At 33.2% G+C, this 24281-nt stretch overlaps 1 protein-coding gene across 6 annotated transcripts in view; it reads left to right on the top strand.

Moving 5' to 3' along the window:
* Nucleotides 1–24281, top strand: part of WASF1 (WASP family member 1) — a 68589-nt gene that overhangs the window by 36301 nt on the left and 8007 nt on the right. For all 6 annotated transcript variants that reach the window (XM_029945484.1, XM_029945483.1, XM_029945485.1 and 3 more), the window contains 3 exons: nucleotides 13172–13331; nucleotides 18666–18800; nucleotides 23638–23791. In XM_029945484.1, coding sequence (XP_029801344.1) covers nucleotides 13199–13331; nucleotides 18666–18800; nucleotides 23638–23791 — 422 coding nt within the window. In that variant the 5' untranslated portion in view covers nucleotides 13172–13198. The remainder of the gene's footprint in view (nucleotides 1–13171; nucleotides 13332–18665; nucleotides 18801–23637; nucleotides 23792–24281) is intronic.

Here is a 24281-nt window from a genome sequence, read left to right as displayed (position 1 = left end):
GTATATAATACAATGTTGTTAATGATAGTGACCGTGCTGTACGTTAACATCCCAGGACTGACTTATAACTGGAAGCTTGTACCCTTTTGCCAACATTTCCCTGTTTTTTCCAACCCCCAATCCCTAGCAACCACCATTCTGCTCTGCTTCTATGAGTTCAGTGTTTTTATATTTCACATATAAGTGAGATTATACAGTATTTGTCTTTTTCTCTTATTTTACATGGCATAACATCCCTCAGGATTCATCCATGTTGTCATAAATAGCAAGATGTAAAATTTCATTGTATATATTTGCCATAGGTTCCATTCACCCCCTGATGGGAATTTAGGTTATATCTGTGTCTTGGCTGTTGTGAAATAAATGCCACAGTGAACTTAGGGGTGCAGATATCTTTTCAAAATAGTGATTGCACTTTGGGGGATATATACATAGAAGTGAGATTGCTAGATCATATGGTAATTCTACTTTTAATTTTTTTGAGGAACTTCCACATTGGTTCTCATAGTGGTTATGCCAGTTTACAATCTCACCAACAGTGCACAAGGTTTCCCTTTTCTCCTCATCCTCACCAGCACTTGCTATCTCTTGTATTTTGATGATAGCTATTCTAACAAGTGTGAGCTGATATTTCTGTATGGTTTTCACTTGCCTTTCCCTGAAGATTAGTGATGTTGAGCATCTTTTGGTCATTTGTACATTGTCTTTAGAAACATGTCGATTCATTCCTCTGCCTATTTCTTAATTGGATATTTAGGGGTTCATTCTTGGGTTGCAAGTTCAGTTGCTGCGGAGGTTTCTAAGTTCCTTATCTATTTTGGATAGTAAGCCCTTATCAGATAAATGTTTGCAAATATTTTTTTCTCTATTCCATAGGTTATCTCTTCATTTTGTTGATTTTTTTTCTATGCAGGAGCATTTTAGTTTGCTTTTGTTGCTTGTGCCCTTGGTATCTTATCCGTAAAATCATTGCCAAGACCAATGTTGAGATTTTATTCCCAAGAGTTTTTTTGTTTTGTTTTGTTTTTAGAGAGAGGGTGCAAGTGTGCCAGGGCAGAGAGTAGGAGAGAGAGAAACCCATGAGTGGGAGAGAGACAGAAAGAGAGAAGTAAAGAGAGAGAGAGAGAGAGAGAGAGAGAGAGAGAGAGAAGTAGGCTCACCAAAAGTGGGACTTGTGTTCACTGGAAGTGCAGCTCCTGCTCACCTGAAGGAGGACTCAAACTCATCAACCCTGAGATCGTGACCTGAGCATGGTTAGATGCTTAACCAGCTGAGCCATACAAGTGCAACTATGGTTTTAGTTTTTAAATTTAAGTGTTAAATACATTTTAAAGATTTTTGTGAGTGCTGTAATATAGGGATTCAGTTTTATTTTTTTGCATGTGAATATCCAGTTTTCCCAGCACTCTATTGAAAGGACTATCTTTTCTTCATTGAGGATTCTTGGCTCCCTTGTCAAATATTAATTGACCATATATGCATTGGTTTATTTCTTGGCTCTCATTTCTGTTCCATGGACCTATGCATTTACTTTTATGCCAGTATTATACATGTGTTAATTATTATTGCTTTGTGTTGTTTAATATCAGGAAGCATGATGCTTCCATCGTTGTTCTTTCTCAAGATTGCTTTGGCTATTGGGGTCTTCCGTGGTTTCGTACAGATTTTAGGGTTGTTTTTTCTGTATCTCTGAAAAATGCCATTAGAATTTTGATAGGGATTGCATTGACTCTATAGTTCCATTTATTTGTGAAACTTCTTCAGTTTCCCTGATGAGTGTCTTATGGTTTTCATTCTATAGATCTTTCACCTCCTTGGCTAGATTTATTTCTAAGTATTTTTTGGCTTTGATGCTATTAGAAAGAGGATTGTTTTCTTTATTTATTTTTCAGGTGGTTTGTTGTTTCTGTATAGAAATACAACTGATTTTTTGTATATTGGTTTTGTGGTCTGCAGCTTTACTGAATTTTTAAGTTCTAACAGTGCGTTTGGGTAGTCTTTAGGGTTTTCTAGTATAATATGTCATCTTTATATAGATACAGTTTTACTTCTTTTTTTTTTTTCTTAATTGCTCTGGCTAGGACTTCCATAATAAGTTTAATATAAATCATTAGAGTGGGTACCCTTGTGTTGTTCGTAATCTTAGAGGAAAGCTTTTAGCTTTTCACTCTTCAATAATGATAATAATTGTGGGCTTTATGTAAATAAAGCTATAATATATGACCTTTAATATGTTGAGGTATGTTTCTTCTATATCCAGTTTTTGAAAGCTTTATCATGAAACCATGTTGAATTTTGTCACATGCTTTTTCTGCATCTGTTATGATGGTCATATGTTATCTATCCTTCATTTTGTGAATGTGGTTATTGTGCTTATTGATTTGGGTATGTTCAAACCATCCATGCATCTCAGAGTTAAATCTTACCATTTGATTATAGTATATGATCCTTTTAAAGTGCTTGTTGAATTCTGGTATTCTGGTATTCTGAGAATTTGCATCTGTATTCATTGGAAATTGGCCTTTAATTTTCTTGTAGTCTCTTTATTTGGCTTTGGTATCAGAGTAATTAGCTGGCCTCATAAATTGAGTTCGAGAGTATTCTTTAAACTTCAGTAGTTTAGAAGAGTTGAGAAGGACTGGCTTTAATTCTTCTTTAAATGTTTGATAGAAATCACCAGTGAAACCATCTGTTCCTGGGCTTTTCTTTGTTGGGAGGTTTTTGATTACTGATTTGATCTCCTTACCATTTTTGGTTTGCTCATATTTTCTTTTTCTTCATAATAATGCCATGTTAGGTTGTATATTTCTATGAATTTACCCATTTCTTAATAGGTTATCTAATTTGTTGGTACATAATTGTTCATAGTAGCTGCTTAGGAACTTTCGTATTTCTGATTCAATTATGATGTCTCCTCTTTCACTTATGATTTTGTTTATTTGATAAATTTTTTTAATGTTTATTTTTCAGAGAGAGCGGCACGTGCACTTGCATGAGGTTTGGGGGGCAGAGAGAGAGGGAAACACAGAATCCGAAGCGGACTCCAGGCTCTGAGCTGTCAGCACAAAGCCTGACATGGGGCTTGAACTCATGAGCCATCAGATCACAACCTGAGCTGAAGTAGGACGCTTAACTGACTGGGCTACCAAGGCACCCCATGATTTTGTTTATTTGAGTCTTCTTTTTTTCCCCTCCTCAGTTATTCGAGCTACAGATTTGTCAATTTTCTTTATCTTTTCAAAACCCAACTCTTAATTTTATGGACTTTTTTCTACTGTCTTTGAGCCTCTATTTCATTTATTTGTGCTCTAAACTTTATTATTTCCTTCCTTCTTCTAACTTTGGGCTTAGTTTCCTTCAAGTGTATATTAAGGTTGTTTATGTGGAATCTTTCTTTTTACTTAATGTAAGCATTTATCACTATATAAGATATATAAGACTCCTTATAAGAACTGCTTTTGCTGCATCCCATGAGTTTTGGTATGTTATGTTTGTATTTTTGTTTGTCTCCAGATATTTTCTGATGTCCCTTTTAATTTCTTCTCTGACCCATTGGTCGTCTAGGAGTGCCAAAGACTTTTCTAAAAACTTTGCATTTAACAACCTTCTTAACCTTCGTAAAATACCCCTGAGTTAGGTGGTGTTATTTTCCTTATTTTAAGGTAAGGAAATTGAAATATAAGTGATCTCCTAGATAGTAAATAATGGAGCTGAGAAAACATTAAAATATCCTCATGTGTGGTAAAAATGAAAATGGAATAATTTTACTGGAAGCAATTTGGAAATAAATATTTCAAGGATCTTGAACTTTTCATACTCCAAGTAAATAACCAGGAACTTGTATAAAAATTTATATAATGTAAGTTTATCCAGTATTATAATAAAAATTTGGAAGTAGCCAAAATGTCCAGCATTAAGGGAATGTCAAATAAATTATGATATATCTTATATAATATATAACATGGGCATTGGAAAGCCCACATGTTTGTGAGGATGTGGAAATACAAATTTATCCAAAGTTTTGGAAGATTATCAATATTTTCAAAATTTTTAAGGAAAATACCAACAGTTTGATACCAATAGGTCTTCTGCTAGGAATTGAATAGATATTTTTGTAGAGATGGGTATGGTAAGATTGAAAGGAGTCAAAGAAGATTCTAATAGACTGACTTTGGAGCTATTAGCTAATATAAGAAATATAAGAACTAAGTTTTTGCTAGAAAAAAATAATGACTTTAGTTCAAGGCTTATTGACTTACTGGTTTTATTCATGGGGACATCAAGAAAGAGTCAGTATTTAGAAATACATATGTAGAGATAAGAGAAGAAAGAACATGAAAGAAAGATGGGGGGGTGAAATTTTCCATATTTTGGCATAAATCAGATACAGAAGGAGATCATTGATGGGCTTTTATCATCTATGATACATAAGCTGATGTACTTTTCTCCTTTTTAAGAATGTGTGTCCATCTGTTTTGGTTTGTGGAAGAATCCTTTTTGATTCTCCTCCTAAGTGAAATTTTGCTCAGTCCCTGAATAGCGAATTGTTAGAATGTTTTTTTAAAGTTCACTTTATATAAATACATCTTAATATGAAAGAAGCAATAGAGTTTGATAAAAACGCACATGTATACAAATAGGTTCTGTTCCTAACCCTGTCTTTTGAACAACTCATTCCACCTCCTGAGTGATATCTCTGGCTTGGCCTAGAATGGTTCTCATCCTGGACATATTTTTGGATGTTTGTGAGTTCTCTATGTGAATTTAAAATTTTTTTAAATTCTTTATTTCATTAAATTTGTTTAATTTGAGTATAGTTGACTCATTACTTTACTTTTAGGTGTACAGTATTGTGATTCAATATCTCTTTATGTAATGCTGTGCTCACCACAAGTGTAGTTACCATCTGTCAATATACAATGGTATTACAGTATCATTGACTATATTCCCTATGCTGTACCTTTTATTCTCATGACATATTTATTCCATAACCGGAAGCCTGTATCTCCCACTCCCCTTCACCCATTCTGCCCATCTCTCTACTTCTCCCCGCTCTGGAAACCATCAGTTTGTTCTCTGTATTTAAAGGCTGATTCTGCTTTTTGTTTGTTTATTTATTTTGTTTTAAAAATTCTTTTAAAAAGATATAATGAAAGCATATTCTGAATCATTTAGATGTCTTGTGAAGTGGTTTTGGTATCTCTGTTTATGATTGTGTTTAGCATAACTTTGGTGCCACATACTACAACTTTAATTGTTTGAGTCTAACCTTTATGTTACAAGAACATACTTTCACCAAAATGTTGTATTTGAACACATTAAAGCCTAAATGAGTTTCAGTTAGGTAACATATGGATAAAATTGCACAGTAACTCAAATAAAGGAAAGGCTATTATATAGTAGGATAGACATGAACAAAATAAAGCAGATTTTTGGAGCAGTCAGTACAAAATTCATAGAGCAAATAATGTGAGTCTTATAATACTGTTATTTTGAATTTTATATGTTTTGTATTTTTGTATTTAATTTTAAGTCTATGTTGGCTTCATAGTTATAGCCTTAAGATACTTGAGGGGATCTTTTAAACTCTCATTTGAGTTGTAAATTTCAACAAAAGAGAAAGAAGTGAAATTTGTCTCATAATGAATGTACAGTCCCACAAAATAGTGTGGTTATTGCCATTGTCAGTGGTCACTATCCATTTTGGGGTTTTGTACACATGAAAAGAAAGGTACAGTTAAACATTGGAGAAATTGAGTTTTTAGTAATATTGATACACATTTTTGCCATGCTCTTCCCTCCAGAAAGAAGATGACTGGACAGTTCATTTGGCTGGGGACATTGGAAGGTGAAATGCTAGGAATATTGTGTTCACTCTGGCCCTCTAGTCTAAAAGTCATGTGAACTCAGGTTACAGGGAGGGTATAGAGAATGGGAACAATGTAGGGGAACAAAAGAGTTAGGTGGAACAAGATTTCTGCTGTGGGGCTAAAATTGGTAAAGTGAGCATATGTCATATAGGAGAATAATGAAATATAAGGAAAAAATAAAAATAAAGAGAAAGAAGAAAGCCACTAAATACTCTTTCATCTCCTTGATAATCAGTTTTGGTTAATGCTCTGCTCTAAATATCATTAAGTTTTTCTCTCTGTGATCCCAGTTATACCTGGTTGTACTTATTACTAGTGTGTTGGTCATAAATCTCTTCCTAATCCCATAGATTCTATGGATAGGAATAATATTTTGATATATTAGATCTGCTTCAGAAATAACTTTTAGTTTTTGACTGACAACAGAAAGTTTCTTATGCCGCAAATTTGGACTTCACCCCTATATCTAACCTATCATCAGTCTTATTGATTCTGCCTTCAGGATATATATTGAATGGACATGCTTCTAGATTACTATCACCTAGTCCAAATGACTACCATCACTATTACCTGGACTCTTTAAGTTGCCTTCTTTTTTTTTTTTAATGTTTATTTTTGAGGAAGAGAGAGAAAGACAGAGTATGAGCGGGGGAGGGGCAGAGAAAGAGGGAGACACAGAATCTGAAGCAGGCTCCAGGCTCCGAGCTGTCAGCACAGAGCCTGATGTGGGGCTCCAACCCACGGACCACAAGACCATGACCAGAGCCTGAGTAGGATGCTTAACCAACTGAGCCACCCACGTCCCCCTATTTCAGTCATCTTCTAACTCCATCTTCTAATTGGTCCACCTGCATTTATTCTGCCATTGCTTCGTTCCCCACCAAGTCTCCATAGAGCAGTTAGAATGAATGGTGATTCCTGATCTCGGTACTCTTTTCCTTAAAATTCTTGAATGCTGTCCGGTTAGAATAGTCTTGACAATCTTCAGCATAACCATCAAGGTTCTACTTGATCTGATCCCCTGCTGACTCTTAGTCTCTGCTCACTACACTCCTGTCGACCGGACTGCTATCGTATTGTGTAGGTGCATCAAGCCCCTCCCCACTTCAGAGCCTTTACCTTCTCTAATGCACCTTCTAATTTAGAATGCAAACATACACACAAACAATACACATATGCTCTAATTCTCGCAGCCTCACTAGCTAACTCCTAATAATCCCACTGGTCTCAATTTAAATATTATTTCCTTAAGGAAATAGATCTATTTATAGTGCCCAGTACTTTTACTTCATTGCACTTACCATAAGAATAATTAGATACTTGATTCTAGCTAATCCATGGGAGACTGATTTTGCTCATGCCTTTTTCTTTAGCACTTAGCACAGTGCTTGAGTCATTGGTGTTCAGTAAGTGAACAGCTAGATGAATAGATGGATGGCAGTGTATCAATAGTGTAATTTCTCATAAAGTACAACATATTTGATAGGGAATTATTGTTTTTAGAAGTATCAACTTTTTAATACTATAAAGAACACTTGATCTTATTTTTCATATAGTTTAATCAACATTTTTGGTTTATAAACCTCAAATTTCAAATTAACATCTCTTAAACCACTAAAAATAAACTTGGAACAATATTATATTTGTATAATGATTTGTCAAGTATCTGTGGTGATTGTATTAATTTAAAAATATTTTTTTCTTTGAAAATGGCAAGGAATCACATAATTACTACTATCTAGTGAATCTTACTACTTACTTAACAATCCTGAATTTCATTTCTGCTCTATAGGTGTTTAATACTATTTGTTATTTCATTAGCCTCCAGTTTTCTTCTTGAGTCTAACAGTAGTGTCCATAATGAATTGCAGAATATGTAGCTCATTTCTTTTCAACCTTAACCTATCAAAATTTAATACTTTGTTGTAACTTCAGATGAAAGATGTCATTATCTACCAATTTATTTATTTTTGGTAAAAACAGCACTGTTTTTAGGGCAGATTCTTTAACTGGGGCCAGAACATCTCAAAACACCAAATAACTAGAGGTCTTCAGCATGACTTTAATCCTGTGAATACCTAATTTGGCTTTGTCATGTCTTTATATATAGAATTTTTGAAATGTATGATTAGTAATCTTGAAGTTTACCTCATAACAGAAGAGAGAGATGTTATTTTTATATAAGCCTGTTGATTCACTGATAAGTTCAGTTACTTTCTATTTCAGCGTATTTGTAATACTAAAACAGTTTAAGATACATACATTGTAGATTGGGGGAAAGGTAAGTTATAATAATTCTGTTTTTTATATACTTTTAAGCATGCTTTTTTATGTATTTTAAATCACTTTATTTTAAGACCCATGGTTTTACGTAATTGAAACAAGTACTTTAAATTAGATTTGATATGGGTTGCTTGGGTGGCTCAGTTGATTAAGCGTCCGACTTTGTCTCAGGTCATGATCTCATGGTTTGTGGGTTCAAGCCCGGTGTCACGCTCTGTGCTGACAGCCCAGAGCCTGGAGCCTGCATCAGATTCTTTATATCCTTCTCTTTGCCACTCTCCCACTTACACTCTGTTACTATGTCAATAATAAACATTAAAAGCAATTTTTAATACAAATAAATACATTTAGATTTGATACATTAATGTGAAATGATTTTATGCATTAGTATTTCAAAAATGTTTTATATGATTTTAATCCCTGTGTATGTCAGAATTATAGTTTTTTGTCATTTGCATAGAACTTTATTGGAAAAACTATTTCCATGAAAAACATATCTCTATTTAAACATAGTTGTGCTCAAATAATTTAATTGTTCAGTTGTACATAATTAAGTAGCTTCTAATCTTAGGGAGGTAGGATGTTTATTAAAAATCATTTGCTCCCGGGGTGCCAGCGTGGCTCGGTTGGTTAAGCATCTGACTTTGATTCAGGTCATGAGCTCACAGTTTGTGGGTTTGAGCCCTGCATCAGGCTCTGTGCTGACAGCTCAGAGTCAGGATCCTGCTTCAGATTCTATGTCTCCCTCTCTCTCTGTCCCTCCCCAGCTCGTGCTTGGTCGCTCTCAAAAATAAATAAACATTAAAACAATTTTTAAAAATTATTTGTTTCCTTAAAATTCTGAAATTTAGGGGCACCTGGGTGGCTCAGTCGGTTAAGCGTCCGGCTTCGGCTCAGGTCATGATCTCACAGTTCATGGTTTCAATCCCTGCATGGGGCTCTGTGCTGACAGCTAGCTCAGAGCCTGGAGCCTGCTTCAGATTCTGTAACTCCTTGTCTCTCTCACCCTCCCTTGCTTGCACTCTCTCTCTCTCTCTTAAAAATAAATTTTAAAAAATTAAATAAATAAAATTATGAAATTTATATATTTAAAATACTGAAATTTGTTTTTATTAGAATAGTTGTTTTATTCTAACCTGTTCTCTTAGGTTACATAATATAGTCCTTTAGTCTGAACAGTGCTCTTATAAAAACTGAAAGTTGTGTTTTTATAATTTAACATAAAATTTTTCTTATTTAATATTAATATCATTTTATAAATACAGAAACACTCTTTAATGATTATAGATTATTTGTTTCATCAATGTATGAGTATAAGGAATTAATCACTTGTCATCAATGGCCTAATAGAATATTCTTCATTCTTATGGTCTTTATATATCCCATAAAGCAGTTATTAACTATAATTATCTTATGGCAGTTTTTTTTAAAAGCAACTATTTTATGTTTCTTGAAATTGTTAAGTAAAGGAATCCTTTAAGCATTAGAGACCATTTTTGAGTTCTGAAAATGAGAATTTAGATAACTTATTTTTGTGATTTCCAGAGTCATAAAATCACTATTATGTCTCATCTTGGGTTATATTTAGCACTTTACATATTGCTTTATTGATTGATTGGAGAGAAAGAGAGCGAGCATGAATGAGAGAGAGGAGCAGAGGAGACAGAGAGAGAAAATCTTAGGCAAACTCCATGCTCAGCATGTAGCCCAACACGGCTCTCAGACCCACAACCCTGGGATCATGACCTGAGCCAAAATCAAGAGTTAGTAGGTCAACCAACTGAGTCACTGAGGTGCCTCACTTTATACTTTTAGATAGATAAAATATGGTCTTGATTTGGGTCAACAGAAGACATTCTTGAAATAACTTAGAGAACATATTGATACTGTAATAGTCACAAAAGTATAATTTTAGTTAGAATTCCATCAAAATTTTGTTATGGTAAAATTTTAATAGTTTCATTTTCTTTACTTTTCTGAAAGAGGGTTTTTAATATGCTAGTTTAATAAATATGTTTTTACCAGTATTGTAGCTAATTTTTTTTAATTTTAACATACCAGGATTTAAAATTAAGCCCATAAAAATATTCTTTAAATTAAGAAACAAATTTATTGAAATTTTAACTAAATTATTTTATCTTAAGAAATAATTTTAAAATCTTTAGGGGATATAGACTTTAGTTTGTATACTCTCAATCTCTTGATTTTGCTTCAATAATTGGTAGTTTAATTTTAAGCTAAGAACCCAGGAAAATAGATGAAGAAACATAGGATTTATTTTAGTTTTTTACATTGCTGGCAAACAATTACTTTTATAACCACATGGGTTACATAATAGTTGGGAAATTTTTGTTTGCTATGAAAGTATTTTTAGTTGTGACCTAAGAAAACAGATTAACAATTATTAGAATTAGTTATTTCATGTCTTAGCACAATATACTGTAGCTTCTTTATTAAATAAACATTTTTTCACCCTTAAATAGGCAAGTTAGTGGTGAATTAAAAGATGTTAAAGTATATGTAATTGGTTCATTCTATGAAGTATTTTAATTGTTTTTAATTGCTTTTAATGGGGGCCCCTGGGTGGCTCAGTCGGTTAAGCCTCCAACTTCGGCTCAGGTCAGATCTCACGTTTGTGGGTTCGAGCCCCACGTCAGGCTCTGTGCTGACAGCTAGCTCAGAGCCTGGAGCCTGCTTCCAGTTCTGTGTCTCCCTTTCTCTCTGCCCCTCCCCCCTCTCATGCTCTGTCTCTCTTTGTATCAAAATAAATAAAACATTTAAAAAAAAAGTTAAAAAAATTGCTTTTAATGTTTATTTTTGAAAGAGAGAGCAGGAGCATGGGAGGGGCAGATAGAGGGGGGACAGAGGACCCAAAGTGGGCTCTGCGCTGACAGCAGACAGCCCAGTGTGGGGCTCAAACTTTCAAGTTAGATCATGACCTGAGCTGAAGTCAGATGGCTTAGCCAATTGAGCCACCCAGGTGCCCTAGTTATTTTTATTGTTTTTATACAGAAAATGTATCATTTGCAATATTTAAAAATACTGAAATGAATTCAATTTTAGTTTTGCTTGCTAATTAAATTATACCTTTTAGCATTTAGGATTTTTTTCTCCCTTTCCCAATATGATCAAGGATTCCTACATTAAAGATAGTGTTGGGAACTCTCTAAAACTTGAGTTAGGCAGTTTTCTCAGGATTTAAGAGATGAAATTGTTAGACTTTATTTTACGTTTTGCCACCAAGATGTTGAGTTACATAAGTGACCATTAGAATCACCAAGGAATAAGAAAAAGAATCTAATATTGGAACTGAAGTAGAAGGAAGAGTAAGAGAGTTTTTCTCTCCAAACCGCTTTTGAATTTTACCCCAACAGCACTATTTTAATCACCATAAAAGCCATCCACCCTTTTTTGAGATGAGGATAATATTTTGAAAGAACTTTCTTCATAATCATTATTTATCAGCGGTAAGTACAGGTAGTCCTCACTTGCATGGTAGTGTGGGACCAAAAAATGACCATACAAACTAAAACCACATAGTGATATTAATAATCAGTGAGAAAAATTACAGTTGTTCCATGATCTTTAAAAAAATTTGTCAAGACATTAAAAACTGTCCTGTGTTGGTTATAAATGGATAGGGAGAAATGAAAAAAAAAAAACCAGTAAAACTAATACTAGTTTATTACAATTTAATATAAAATATTAAAAACAATTAGAATTAAAGTGTTTTATTTCCTTGTAGAAAACTTTACCAAGAGTAGCTTGAACAGTGCTTCACCATCTCCTTGTGTAATAAGTTAGCATAGCAGATCTAGCAGAGTGAGCATCTTTTCTGTGCCTTGGTAGATTGTCCATTTGGATCAGCTTTCAACATTTTACTTTTGCATTTTCAATGTCAGGAAGTAATCTCCAAGAGTTTCTTTAATGTGAAGTTTTTTTGCTAGCAATCACTTCCTCAGGGATATCTTCCTTTTTGCCGCAACTACTTTCCTCATTTATGTCCATAAGCTTGCCTTCCTTAATTCTTCTGACTGCATATCTAGAGTCTCTCAAACTGTGATAATGGCAACATTCCCACAATTAGCTATTTCTTCTGTTACTCCATTTACATTTGAATCCAGTTTCACTTCCATCTTTATCATTTTTTCATTTCTTTGCTGTACTTTTATCTTTGTTGGCCAATTCACTCTTTAGTTAACCCATTTTGTAAAATTTTATGTGGATTTAGGAGGCAAGAAGGTAACCCAGCTACCTTTAGGCAGGCGAATTGAATGACTAGGCACCAACCAACTTTGGAAACAAGTGATCAGTCATTGATCATGATATACATCTCTTAGGAACATAGTGCTTTGTAGACTGAAGTGCTAGCAAAGAAGTTTGTATTTATGCAGTTGCAGTTAATATAGTTTGGAAAGTGGTATTGGAACCAGGTTGTTGGGGATGGTATTATTGAACTAAACCTATAGTAGCTGAAATTTGTGCAGATGGGAGGCCTAGGAAGTAAGGGCTGCCTATAATTAGAAGAAGGCTGAACTATTTGATCAATTAAAGATTTGATCAGTGTTGATGACACTGAAGATGTAGGACTAGCTGGACTATTTGATCTCTGAGCCATTGAATGCCTGGTACATTTTATATGGAAGTGTACGTTTGATACTATTCCTCCAGCTTCTTTAATCCTCATAGGCACTTCCTTAGAGAAGACCTTTCACACCATCTCTCTAAAACAAAACCCCTAATTGTAGTCAAAATAGTGGTTTTAAACCAGAGAATAATAGTAATGGTGATTATGAATTCATTATGAAGCAATGGACTTTGAAAGGTTTTTTTTCAATTTTTATATAATGTTGATGTTCTAATAATTAAAGAAAATAAGTTTTGATTCATTTAGTTGATAACTCCATTTTCATTGTTTTCATACTGGCAAATATTTTGTTAGTAAACATGAAAGGGGAGGGCTTATTCTGTGTTGAGTGCAGGTAGATAATGTTAATTTATTGTTTGGTTTCCTACAGGTGACCTGGCACAGAGGTTGTCTCAAGATGCCATTAGTGAAAAGAAACATCGATCCAAGGCACTTGTGCCACACAGCACTGCCTAGAGGCATTAAGAATGAACTAGAATGTGTAACCAATATTTCCTTGGCAAATATAATTAGACAACTAAGTAGCCTAAGTAAGTATTTTTATATCAGTGAAAAATATTTTTTGTAAACCAGAATGTTAAGCTTTAGATGTTCTTGTGATTAATTTGGGGGGGATATTTGGTGAGAAGAGTATAAAATTATCTTGAAAAATGTTGTCATTTTAAATAAAATAATGAATTTTAGAATAACTTCTCTGCATGTTTCCTCTGGGAAAGAGAAGTAAGGACAGAATGTTAGGAACAGCATCACATGATGGATAAGAATTACTGAAATTGTTTTTAAAATATGATTTGATCTATGAAAGATTGGGCCGGGGTTGTACTTTTGCCTGCTCATTATCACTATTACTTTTTTAGTGACTGCAATTTGTGTGTTAGGAAACTAGTTTCCCTTTCTTTATGTAAAGCCTAGGGAAATATTCCTATGTTATCAAATATCTAACAGTAAAAGGTATGGGGTAGTTACTAGTTAGAGGATTAGGTTAGTCAAGTGAGTTGTGTAAAGGACATTAAGATATCAGTCAAGAGTCTGATATGCATGCAGCATGATGTGAAAATAGCAAGTGAGCTGGGCTTCTGACAGACAAAAGGTAAGGAGATTGGCCAGATAGTAAATGCCAATGGAAGGGACAAGACGGGGAAGAAGAGACAGGCAATGTGTTTCTAGAGCAGAGCTACTAAATTAAGGAATTAAATAATTTCCTATTATTCTAAATTTAATGTTAGAAAATTTTAAATCTGTCTTGTGAATTCATAGCTTAACTTTTTAATAAGACATTTATATTTCATTTTTTTAGTATTTCATTTTAAAGATAAAAAAGATGTTCTTGGCCTAGATGTATTCTCTAAGTGGTCTTAAATATATCTTAGCCATACCTACCTATGTAGATTGTACTTATAGGCAAAATTAACTCTTCCTTTTAACTTTTGTCCTTCCTTTTTATAATTGAGTACAAGATGAAGAGAACTTGTTAATCTGTTTTGTTTCAAGTGAGAGCCTTTTAACATACACATATATAGCCTGAGCAACATAAAAATTATATTTGAACGCTCTTGGTGATAACACTAAATTTCTACATTGCCTATGAAATAGTTTTAAAATTAAAAGGGTGTTTGTTTGAATTTAATTATTTTGTCCCTTTTTGGTAGTTATTTTTTCAGGTTAGTTATTGACAGTGAATCACTAACATTGTTTACCTGTTTCTTTCTTGGGAAAGTCAATATAGAATATAATTTTGTGACATGTCAAAAGAAGAGTCCTAGATATTAATATGTGATTAACCATATTTTTAAAAGACATTTGCTGACCTTTTTTTGACCTATCACTAATTGAATCTAACATAACATGATTTCATATAAAAATTTGTATTACTATGTGTACATGAGTACATCAGTTAATACTAAAATATAATTAAGAGCATAGAAATGACATTAATAAGTTTAGTTAGTATTTCTTAAAATGAATTTTGGATCTAATACAGGCATATGGTTTTAGGTATATTCCCAAAATAGAGCTGAGAACTAATATAATGATTAAGAGTTTTCATTTCTTTACTAACCCATTTTTTATATATAACCTAAAGATGGAAATTTAAGGAATATTCAAGTCTGGTATAGTTTTCATAAGCAACATCGATCAGTAGGCATGTGGTCATGTGGTAGCTGAACTCTGAAAATAGAAATATTTTGTAAAAATATAGCTAAATTAGGTTTTTGGTGCTTCAGATTCGAAATCAGAGACCATTGTAGACATTTTCTAAGCAGTCGATAGAGATTTAAAACAAGAAAACCCATAAAATATTGTAGCAAGGTGTTGCAATAGTTTACTGCCCTGGAATTAAGCTCTCTGGCAGCTTTCCACACTTGACATATTTGGGAATCTAGAATTAAATGTAAAAGGCCCCTAGATACCCAGAATAAATAAGCCCGTGCACTAAAGACTATGCACATCAAATAACCAACTGATCCTTCTCTCAGAGCCTGTTTACTTTTACTTGGATAGTTCAGACAGGTTTGATGATCTGGTTCCCAAACATTTATGCTTCAGAGCATTAAAAGAGGAGGTATGGGGGAGATAAAAATAGAAGCAGGTATTACCTAAGCCAGCCAAAAGAAGTAGATTACAGCAAAGTTCGAAGAAGTGACATAAGGGGGAAAGCAATATAAAAACCAGAAAAGGCCATTTCATGTAAAAGCAGATATTCTTACACATTTAAAGACTGCTTTCTAGCTTAGAACATTTTGATATCATAATTAAATCATCACTGAGTTCTCAAGAAAAGGTTAAGATATCTTTAATTTTGTATTTCTATTTAAGACAGGGAGGCTTAGAATAGATTTTACATCAGCATACATCCAAAATAGTTAAAATAATTAGTTCATTAAATGATCTCTGAATTACCTAGTAAGCTTGGCTATCCAAAATGGTTCTAGGCAACTGAGATGTTCATTAGCACTAAAAGTGTTAAGAGAACACAGTAAGAAAGGGAAACCCCCTGGCTTGTTGGCCTTGGTTTAGGGGACATCCTCCTGACTTCTTCCTCACAAAAATGTTTTTCATAGTAGAACACAATTCTGTTTTCTAAAAGATAATAGATAATTATTAAAAACATAGAATTAATTTTTCTATAAATTTCTTCTCTTATACTAAAATTCTTTCCCATCTCACTATTGTTTTACTTAATGACTATTGAGACTCTAATCACCTGAGGTGTCTTTTACCATTCTCTTTTCCCAAAGCCATTCTTCTGTTGAATACAGTCAGTTCATGCTGCCAAGATGAGTTGATAGAGCCTAAATCTGACAGATAGCAAGATAGGAGGGAGGATAAATAGATTGGCTTGATAAGACTAATTAGAAACACAGACAATGGACAGATAGCGCTGAACACTTTCCTGTGTGATAAAGCTACAAAGTTCTTGTCTGAAAAGAGTATACCTGATTTGAATTGAAGAGTTGAGTATGATAAATACTGAAGTTATTCTGAACAGTATGATTATGTATATAATTAAAATCATGAGTTTTAGATTATAGAGACTGAGAAAAGAGATAAGCATAAGGTGAAGTCATTAGAGGGGGCTTGCTGAATGAAATATGAATTGAATTGGGCCTTTAAGGAACAAAAGAATTTGAAAATGGAGAAGAGTGAGGAAGGAAGACATTTTTAGCTGCATGAAGAATTAGACAAGTGAATAGAGGCAAAAATAAAAATGTAAGGAGGATTAAAGTGACAGATGATGTGGGATATATATGGTGGACCCAGATTTTGGAAGACATAGAATTTTAATTGAGAAGATTCAGATTTTTAACATAATAGATATTCAGGGGCAAGAATGCCAGGTAGGTTCTTGAATAGCTAAGATTAGTTCAAATTCACATGCATGCCCAATCAGTTCTACATTGCAAACCTTATTCCTTTCATCTTGAAGAAAAAGAGCAGGTAGATTTGGAAAGTAAGAACAGATATGAAAAGAGAACAGATGGGATGTTTATTTTATCCACTGAAGTACATCACCACTTAAACATAGTGGGCGAAGCATAGACTGTTTTTAAAAAATCTGTTGAAAAACTATGGGTCTTCTCTCTAGAAAAATGCAAATGCATTAAAAAATCTGCATATAATTCCTTAAATTAAGGATCCGTGTATTAAACTAACCTCTCTTAGGGATGAAATGGTCTCTTCTATCTCTGTATTCCCCCCTAGCATTTGTATTTCTAATATTTGTTGAAAAAATGAATGGCTTACACTTGGCACTTGGGATACTTTCCTTATCTGCCAGAGAAACCATCTCTGGAAACATCTCAGACACCATCCCACATTCAAAGTTAGGTGCTTCTTTGTCTGTGTTCTGTGGCTCTTACTTTGTATATGTAAGAGCTGCCCATTGTTGACCTCCTACCCTGTATGTGGAACTCTGCCGGGTCCTTTGCTCACTGTGTCTCCTTTTCTTATAAATTCTTTTTCAAGCAGATATTTTTATCCCTATTTTACAGGTGTGAGGAAATTGATACCAAGGTCTCAAAGTAAATGGAACAAAGATTTGGACTTATTTATTAAATTGCTTTTCATATTTGTTTAGATGTCTGTTTCTCCCTCTGTTCAAAATTCATCAATGGCAGAGACCTTCTTCCATCATTTTTATATCTCCAGGGTCTGGTACATGGTCTGGCACATAAGACATTTTCAGTCAATTTGGTTTAAAGACATATGTGAGTAAATGAATATATACAAAACTATTCTTTTTTATTATATCTTTATAGAAACATTAAAGTTCTTAATTTATTATAGAGACAAAGTTCTGATTTTTCTTTCTTAAAGATTATGACTCTTCTAGGCCAGGAATTTTGTTTTATTTTTTTTGGTGCCTTCAGTAGGTCATACACCTGGCCGGCACAGGGTGAGCTCTCATTAAATGTTTGTTGATTTAACGGATATTATATTGAAATACTTTGGGAAAAAAAGCAATATTATTCAAATATAAACTAGTGAGGTTAAAGAATTCTTTTAATAAATACTTATTACTTCTGTCTCAGGAACTGTCTTACTAGAGTTTACTATTGACCTAGACTTAATCTATACAGTATGCTTGGGTCTAAAATGTTTTAATTTAGGAAGACCATCAGTTTTTTTATTCAAAGGTATATATAGTAATTGACTCATCTTTATATTGTAAGTATGCATTACTTTATGTGTTCTAAACACTTGAATATTTTTCATTATAGATTGTCTAAACTTTTCCCTTGGCTTACTTTACTTACTAGATAGAAATTTCTATTTGTAATAGGATTATTTTCTCTTATTCTTTTCAGTAATAGAAATTTATATGACTAGAGAAAATACAGTGATTTTAGATTTATGATGATTTTTTTAAGAAACTAGCACAAGAAAGTACAAAATACCTCATAAATTTTCAGAATGTACATTTTGGGCATATCTGAGACTGGTTTTCTGCTGGGCTTATGAAGACTCTTAGATTCTGCCAGTTTGCCTGAAACTCAGTTCTAGCATAGAGTTTATTTATGAACACTGATTTAAAAGATGTATTATTTGTATGTACTTTTTCATCATAATGTTCTCTAACCCTCACCAGATGGGCAGGTATGGATAAAGCAGGGAGAGTACTTGCATTTTAGACACAAGTCACCTAGCGGGATGTGGTAGAACTAGTATTTAAAACCAGATTTCCCAGGGTTTCTGTTGTTTCACCACTCTGTCTCAATTCTGTTACTTTTAGTCTAGGGTTGTATAAAGTAGTTCCAAAATAAATGCCAAATTCATTAGGATAGCACTTTTAAATGTTAAATTGTTTGAATATTTATCTATCATCACATTAAATTTATGGTACATGTTTCATTTTTGCATAGGTAAATATGCTGAAGACATATTTGGAGAATTGTTCAATGAAGCACATAGTTTTTCCTTCAGAGTTAACTCATTACAAGAACGTGTGGACCGTTTATCTGTTAGTGTTACACAGCTTGACCCTAAGGAAGAAGAATGTAAGTTTATTCATATTATATTTTCTTTTACATATATATTTTGGATTTGGTGAGATGAGCAATATATTTAAGAACACTATTAAACACAGATTTATCATAAGTCTTTTTTATCCATGACCATTGATGTACATGTTGTAATTATCTATAAATACCATTAGTGAGACTCTTCTGGCTTTTCTATTCTCTTTTTCTTTTTTGCCTCTTCTCTTTGTATATTAAATAGCCTTTAGTTTTTTCACATAAAATTTTTAGCCAGACTTTTCCTCCATTCTTTATTTCCTTTATAACTTATTTGTATACTTCTATCCTAGAGATAAGTTATTTGAAAATTACTTGAAATTTTAGGTTTGATTCTGTAAGAATGTAATCCCTTTTAATATTCTTTTGTGTGTGCATATTAAATTTCTGAACTCTGGGGCACCTGGGTGGCTCAGTCGGTTAAGCATCCAGCTTTGGCTCAGGTCATGATCTCACGGTTCGTGGGTCCAAGCCGTGCGTTGGGACTCTGTGCTAACAGCTAGCTCAGAGCCTGGAGCCTGCTTTGGATTCTGTGTCTCCCTCTCTCTCCGACCCTCCCCTGCTCACACTGTCTCTTTCTGTCTCTCAAAAAAATAAATTAAAAAAAAAACATTAAAAAAATGTAAATTTCTGAACTCTGATCTAATTATTTGAATGTTACTCCCCATTTTAAATGAATATTTCCCCCCAAAAAACCAAATTGCTAGTATGTAGGATTAAAGTATTCTATGCTGAGTATTAAATCAAGGATATCACGGAAAAAACAACACATTACAGACTGAAATAATGGTAGAAACTTTAGTGGTAAAATGACATTTTATACTTTGATAGAATACATTGTGTCTCAAATTCCTCTTTTTGATTTTTTTTGTTTTTTTTTTACACAAAAAGAAATGAAACTATTTAGAACATAATTTATAGTTATTTTCCATAAAGAATTATTATTAAATAATATATATAGTATGTCTCTTATATCCCTTTCTTCAAAATATATTTTTGTTGAGTAACATTTTTAGTATAAGTGCAAGTTAGATAATCTACCTAAACTTGAATACAAATATTAGAAGATATCACTGGAAAAAGCAAAAAGTAGAATGTAATGGTAGATATCTTCATGATTGAACCAACTTCTTTCTATAGATATATAATTTTTAAAATATAATTTATTGTCAGATTAGCTAACATAGAGTGTATATACGGTATGCTCTTGGCTTCAGGAGTAGATTCCCATGATTCATCACTTATATAAAACAGCCAGTGGCATCCCAACTTTTTTTTGATGTAACCTATTTAAAGCCTTTATAAATAGGTAGAGGTAAATACTTGCCATGTTAAGTTTCTCCTTGCAAATATATAAACTAATAGGTCTTGATGTGAAGAAAACCAAAATAGTACTTTATTTTCTTAAACAGCTTTATTGAGATCTATTTCATACACCCTACAATTAACCTGTCTAACACTAAAGTGGTTTTTAGTATATTCACAGAGTTAATGCAACTACCACCATAATCAGTTGTAAAACATTTTCATCACTCAAAAAAGAAACCATATATGCATTTGCAGTTGCTCCTTATTTCCTCTTTCCCCAGCTTCTAGCAGTCACTACGTTCAAGTAGAAAATCTATTTTCAAGTCCCATGGATTTGTCTATTCTGGACATTTCTTATGAAGGAAATCATACAGTATGTGACCTTCAGTGACTGACTTCTTTGCCTTAGCAAAATGTTTTCAATATTGGTTCATGTTGTAGAATGTATTTGCATTTCCCTGATGACTAATGACGTTGAGCATTTTCTCAAGGCTTGTAACCATGTTATCCAGCAGGAAGTAGTAGAGCTAGGATTTAAAACTAGGGTTTAAATGACTTATCAAACATGTGTGCATCTTCTTTGGAGGTCCTTTTCTCATTTTTAAATTAGAACATTTTTCTTTTCATGTTGTTGAGTTATAAGAATTCTGTATATGTTCTTGATTTAAGTCCCTTATCAGATACATGACTTGCAAACATTTTCTCCCATTCTATGGGTGATTTTTCTTAGTGATATCCTTTGAAGCATGTATATGTGTATTAATTATACTTCAAGAAATTCTTGAAATAATTGCTAGTAGTGAAAAAATATTTTATGACCATACATTCAAATGTATCATTTCCATCCAAACTTTTCAAAGTTAAACATTTAAATTATAAATATATCCCATCTAATAATACATACAAGGAGATAGTTCCATATTAACAGAAATAAAAATTAACAGTTTCAAAAAACTGTTAAATTTTAACAAATATCTTAGCCTCAATTAAATTGAAAACAAAAATACACATAATAGTTAAATAACTTAAAAGATATGTTTAAGTATTTAAAAAATCTTAATCTGCCAGTAGCTATCAGAATTATTTATAATTTCCTTTAAGGTTATGGGGAACATTGGAAAAGGATTCAGAATCTAAAAACTGAATTGCTTAATTTGATATAGTTTGGGAGATATTGTATAGAAATGTACTAAGTTATTTAACCTAGACTTTTTTTAATAAATTTTTTTATGGTTTTTATTTATTTTTGAGAGACAGAGACAGTGCAAGCAGGAGAGGGGCAGAGAGAGCGTGAGACAGAGAATCTGAAGCAGGCTCCAGGCTCTGAGCTAGCTGTCAGCACAGAGCCCAACCCGGGGCTTGAACCCATGAACCGTGAGATCATGACCTGAGCCGAAGCTGGATGCTTAACCCACTGAGCCACCAGGCACCCCTAACGTAGATTTTTAAACTCAGTGAGAGTTCACATAAAGTAATATTATTAATATAATACTTAAATTACAGAGTGTAATATCAATATTTTTGTGTTTAAATTACTATTAAAGCATTTAAGTAATGGTGAGAACTACCAATATAATTTAGAAAGTATGGGAAAAAATGAGTTTTTAAACAAAGATGTATACAATTGTATTTAATTACGTTTACAAATATTTTGTTGACTTACTGTGTTACATAGTACTATTTGAAAATCAGATGTTGTTTTGGTAACTGGAAGGCTTTTGTCATAGTGGCCTGTTAATAAGACACATGGTAAATGAGAGCAGTTGAAGATAGAAGAGTGCTTATTACTTTATATGTTCTTTATGTCCTTAAGTAAGAAAGTTTTGAGAGACTAAACACCAGGTTCCATCTTGGTTATATACTTATGGTATATAAGTGGGGTGGGAGAGTGGCAAGAATTGGTCCATTTTGATTGTAGAAAACAGAGGCCACATCTGAGGGGAGCCAGAGAACAGCATGTGTTGTTAAGGCAAAAGGGTCAGTCTCAAAGGCAGACTCTACTACTTTTATTCTGACTTTTCTATTCGAGTTTTCTATTCTGACTCTACTGCTTATTAATCATTTTATATTTGGCCAGTTATATAATGTTTCCTAGTCTTGGTTTTCTTATGTTCAAAATGGAATAATTTCTATTCTCATTGAATAAATAAAATTAAGTAAAAATTAGTGAAAACATCTAGCACATAGAGTCTGTACTCATTACATATCTTTTATATCACTCTTTAGTGATAATGAGAAAAAAAATTTTTCCTTCTCTGAATTTCATTTTGGTATTTTTAAGTATGTTACAAATCATTACAGCAGAGAAATTGCTGAGAGCGTAGTCATGGTATGGCCATTATAGAGCCACACTGCTCCAACTATTCCGTAGATCTGAACATTCATGCTGAGTGAATACTTGTGAGGATGATAGAAATTCTATTTTAGGGAGAAGACTAGTTTAAGGATTGTTTAAAGAAAAGCTTAGTATAGTGTAAAGCATTATGTGTATACTTAAAACCATATTAATTAAATATGTAGAAATTACCTACTTTTTTAATATCAGAAAGTCATTCTAAGAGTTAAGAATGTACTAATTTGGTACATTTCAGGGGCACCTGGGTGACTCAGTTGAATGTCTGACTTCAGCTCAGTTCATGATCTTGCAGTTCTTGACTTCAAGCCCTGCTTTGGGCTCTGTGCTGACAGCTCAGCTTCAGATTTTGTCTCCTTCTCTCTCTGCCCCTCCCCTGCTTACACTCTGTCTCCCTCTCTTCAAGATAGATAAACATTTTTAAAAGTAGAAAAAATATTGGTACATTTCTTATTTTAACATGCTGCATACTTCAAAAGGAAATGAGTAAATGAAGTTATTTTAGATCATCATATATGTGGGGGAGCTCTGCTGGTTACTGGAGATACTAACGTACAAGACAGTCTTAGTCTTAGCTTATAGCTAAGTCGAGATCCTTACAGCATAAGATAACAGATAAGTGAAATAGATGATGATCTAGATTGCCCAGTACTTGAAAATATTTTCTTTACAGTAAAATGTTTTACGTTTATAGCATATGTATAATATTTGTAGTCTAGCATAGAGGTCAACGGTATGTTTAGCCCAGAATGCCACTGAGGACTACTTCAGTGCAATTGGTATAAGCTAAATAAAAGTAATAAAGAGAAATGGGAGGAAAAGATTATTTAAAAAGGAAGAAGAGAATGTAGATTAGTGGGGGCTGGTGATTGCAAGTAGAAAAAAAGCAAAAGATATTTTTGTTGGGAAATATAGATATGCTTCAGACTTTTGAACCTTAGAAATCAAAGGTGCATTAAAATGTATCTGGGAAGATCAGACACAAAATGATTATTGAGACATTATAATAGAGCATTTAAAATGTGGCTCCTGATTCGCAAGCCACTACAGACACAACTTCCTGAGCCATGCGGACTCTTAAACAAATACAGTATGTGAATTTGTCCTTACATTAAACCCACTCAGTAAAATAAATAAAATACATTTTTTATTTCTTAGTGTCTTTGCAAGATATAACAATGAGAAAAGCTTTCCGAAGTTCTACAATTCAAGATCAGCAGCTTTTCGACCGCAAGACTTTGCCTATTCCATTACAGGAGACGTATGATGTTTGTGAACAGCCTCCACCTCTCAATATACTCACTCCATATAGGTCAGTGGGCTAATACATATGAAGGCCGGCTATTTACTTTTCATATGCACGTTCAGACAGGTAGCAGTCTACCTTTATATTCTCAATCCCCAAACATTCTATATGTCACTGGGCTTCTGACAACACAGAGAACCCTCTGTGTCCACCACCCTTAGAATCTAACCTGTGCTTTATCACCTAAGGTTTTGGCATATGAGAGACAAGACTTATTCAAGGGAGTTGTTTTGAGAAGTATTATTAACTAAGCAAATGGCAAACTTATTAATATGAAAGGACAAGTTGTTATTGACTTTTTAATGTAATATCTGGTCAGATGAAAAATTTAAAAAGGGCTCAAAATTCCACCACACTAACAAAATGAGTATCATTTTTGCTTGTTCATATCTGCTCTTGATCTATATGCATTAAGCTTTTACATAATGAATATATAGTATCTATTTTAAAAATGTGTTTTACCGTTTAAAATAAAATCTGGAATTATTCAGACTTT

This window comes from Suricata suricatta, chromosome 7 (assembly GCF_006229205.1).
Source record: "Suricata suricatta isolate VVHF042 chromosome 7, meerkat_22Aug2017_6uvM2_HiC, whole genome shotgun sequence".
Classification (NCBI taxonomy): Eukaryota; Metazoa; Chordata; class Mammalia; order Carnivora; family Herpestidae; genus Suricata; species Suricata suricatta.
Note: the sequence above shows the minus strand (reverse complement) of the source record. Positions and strands in the feature narration are given on the sequence as shown.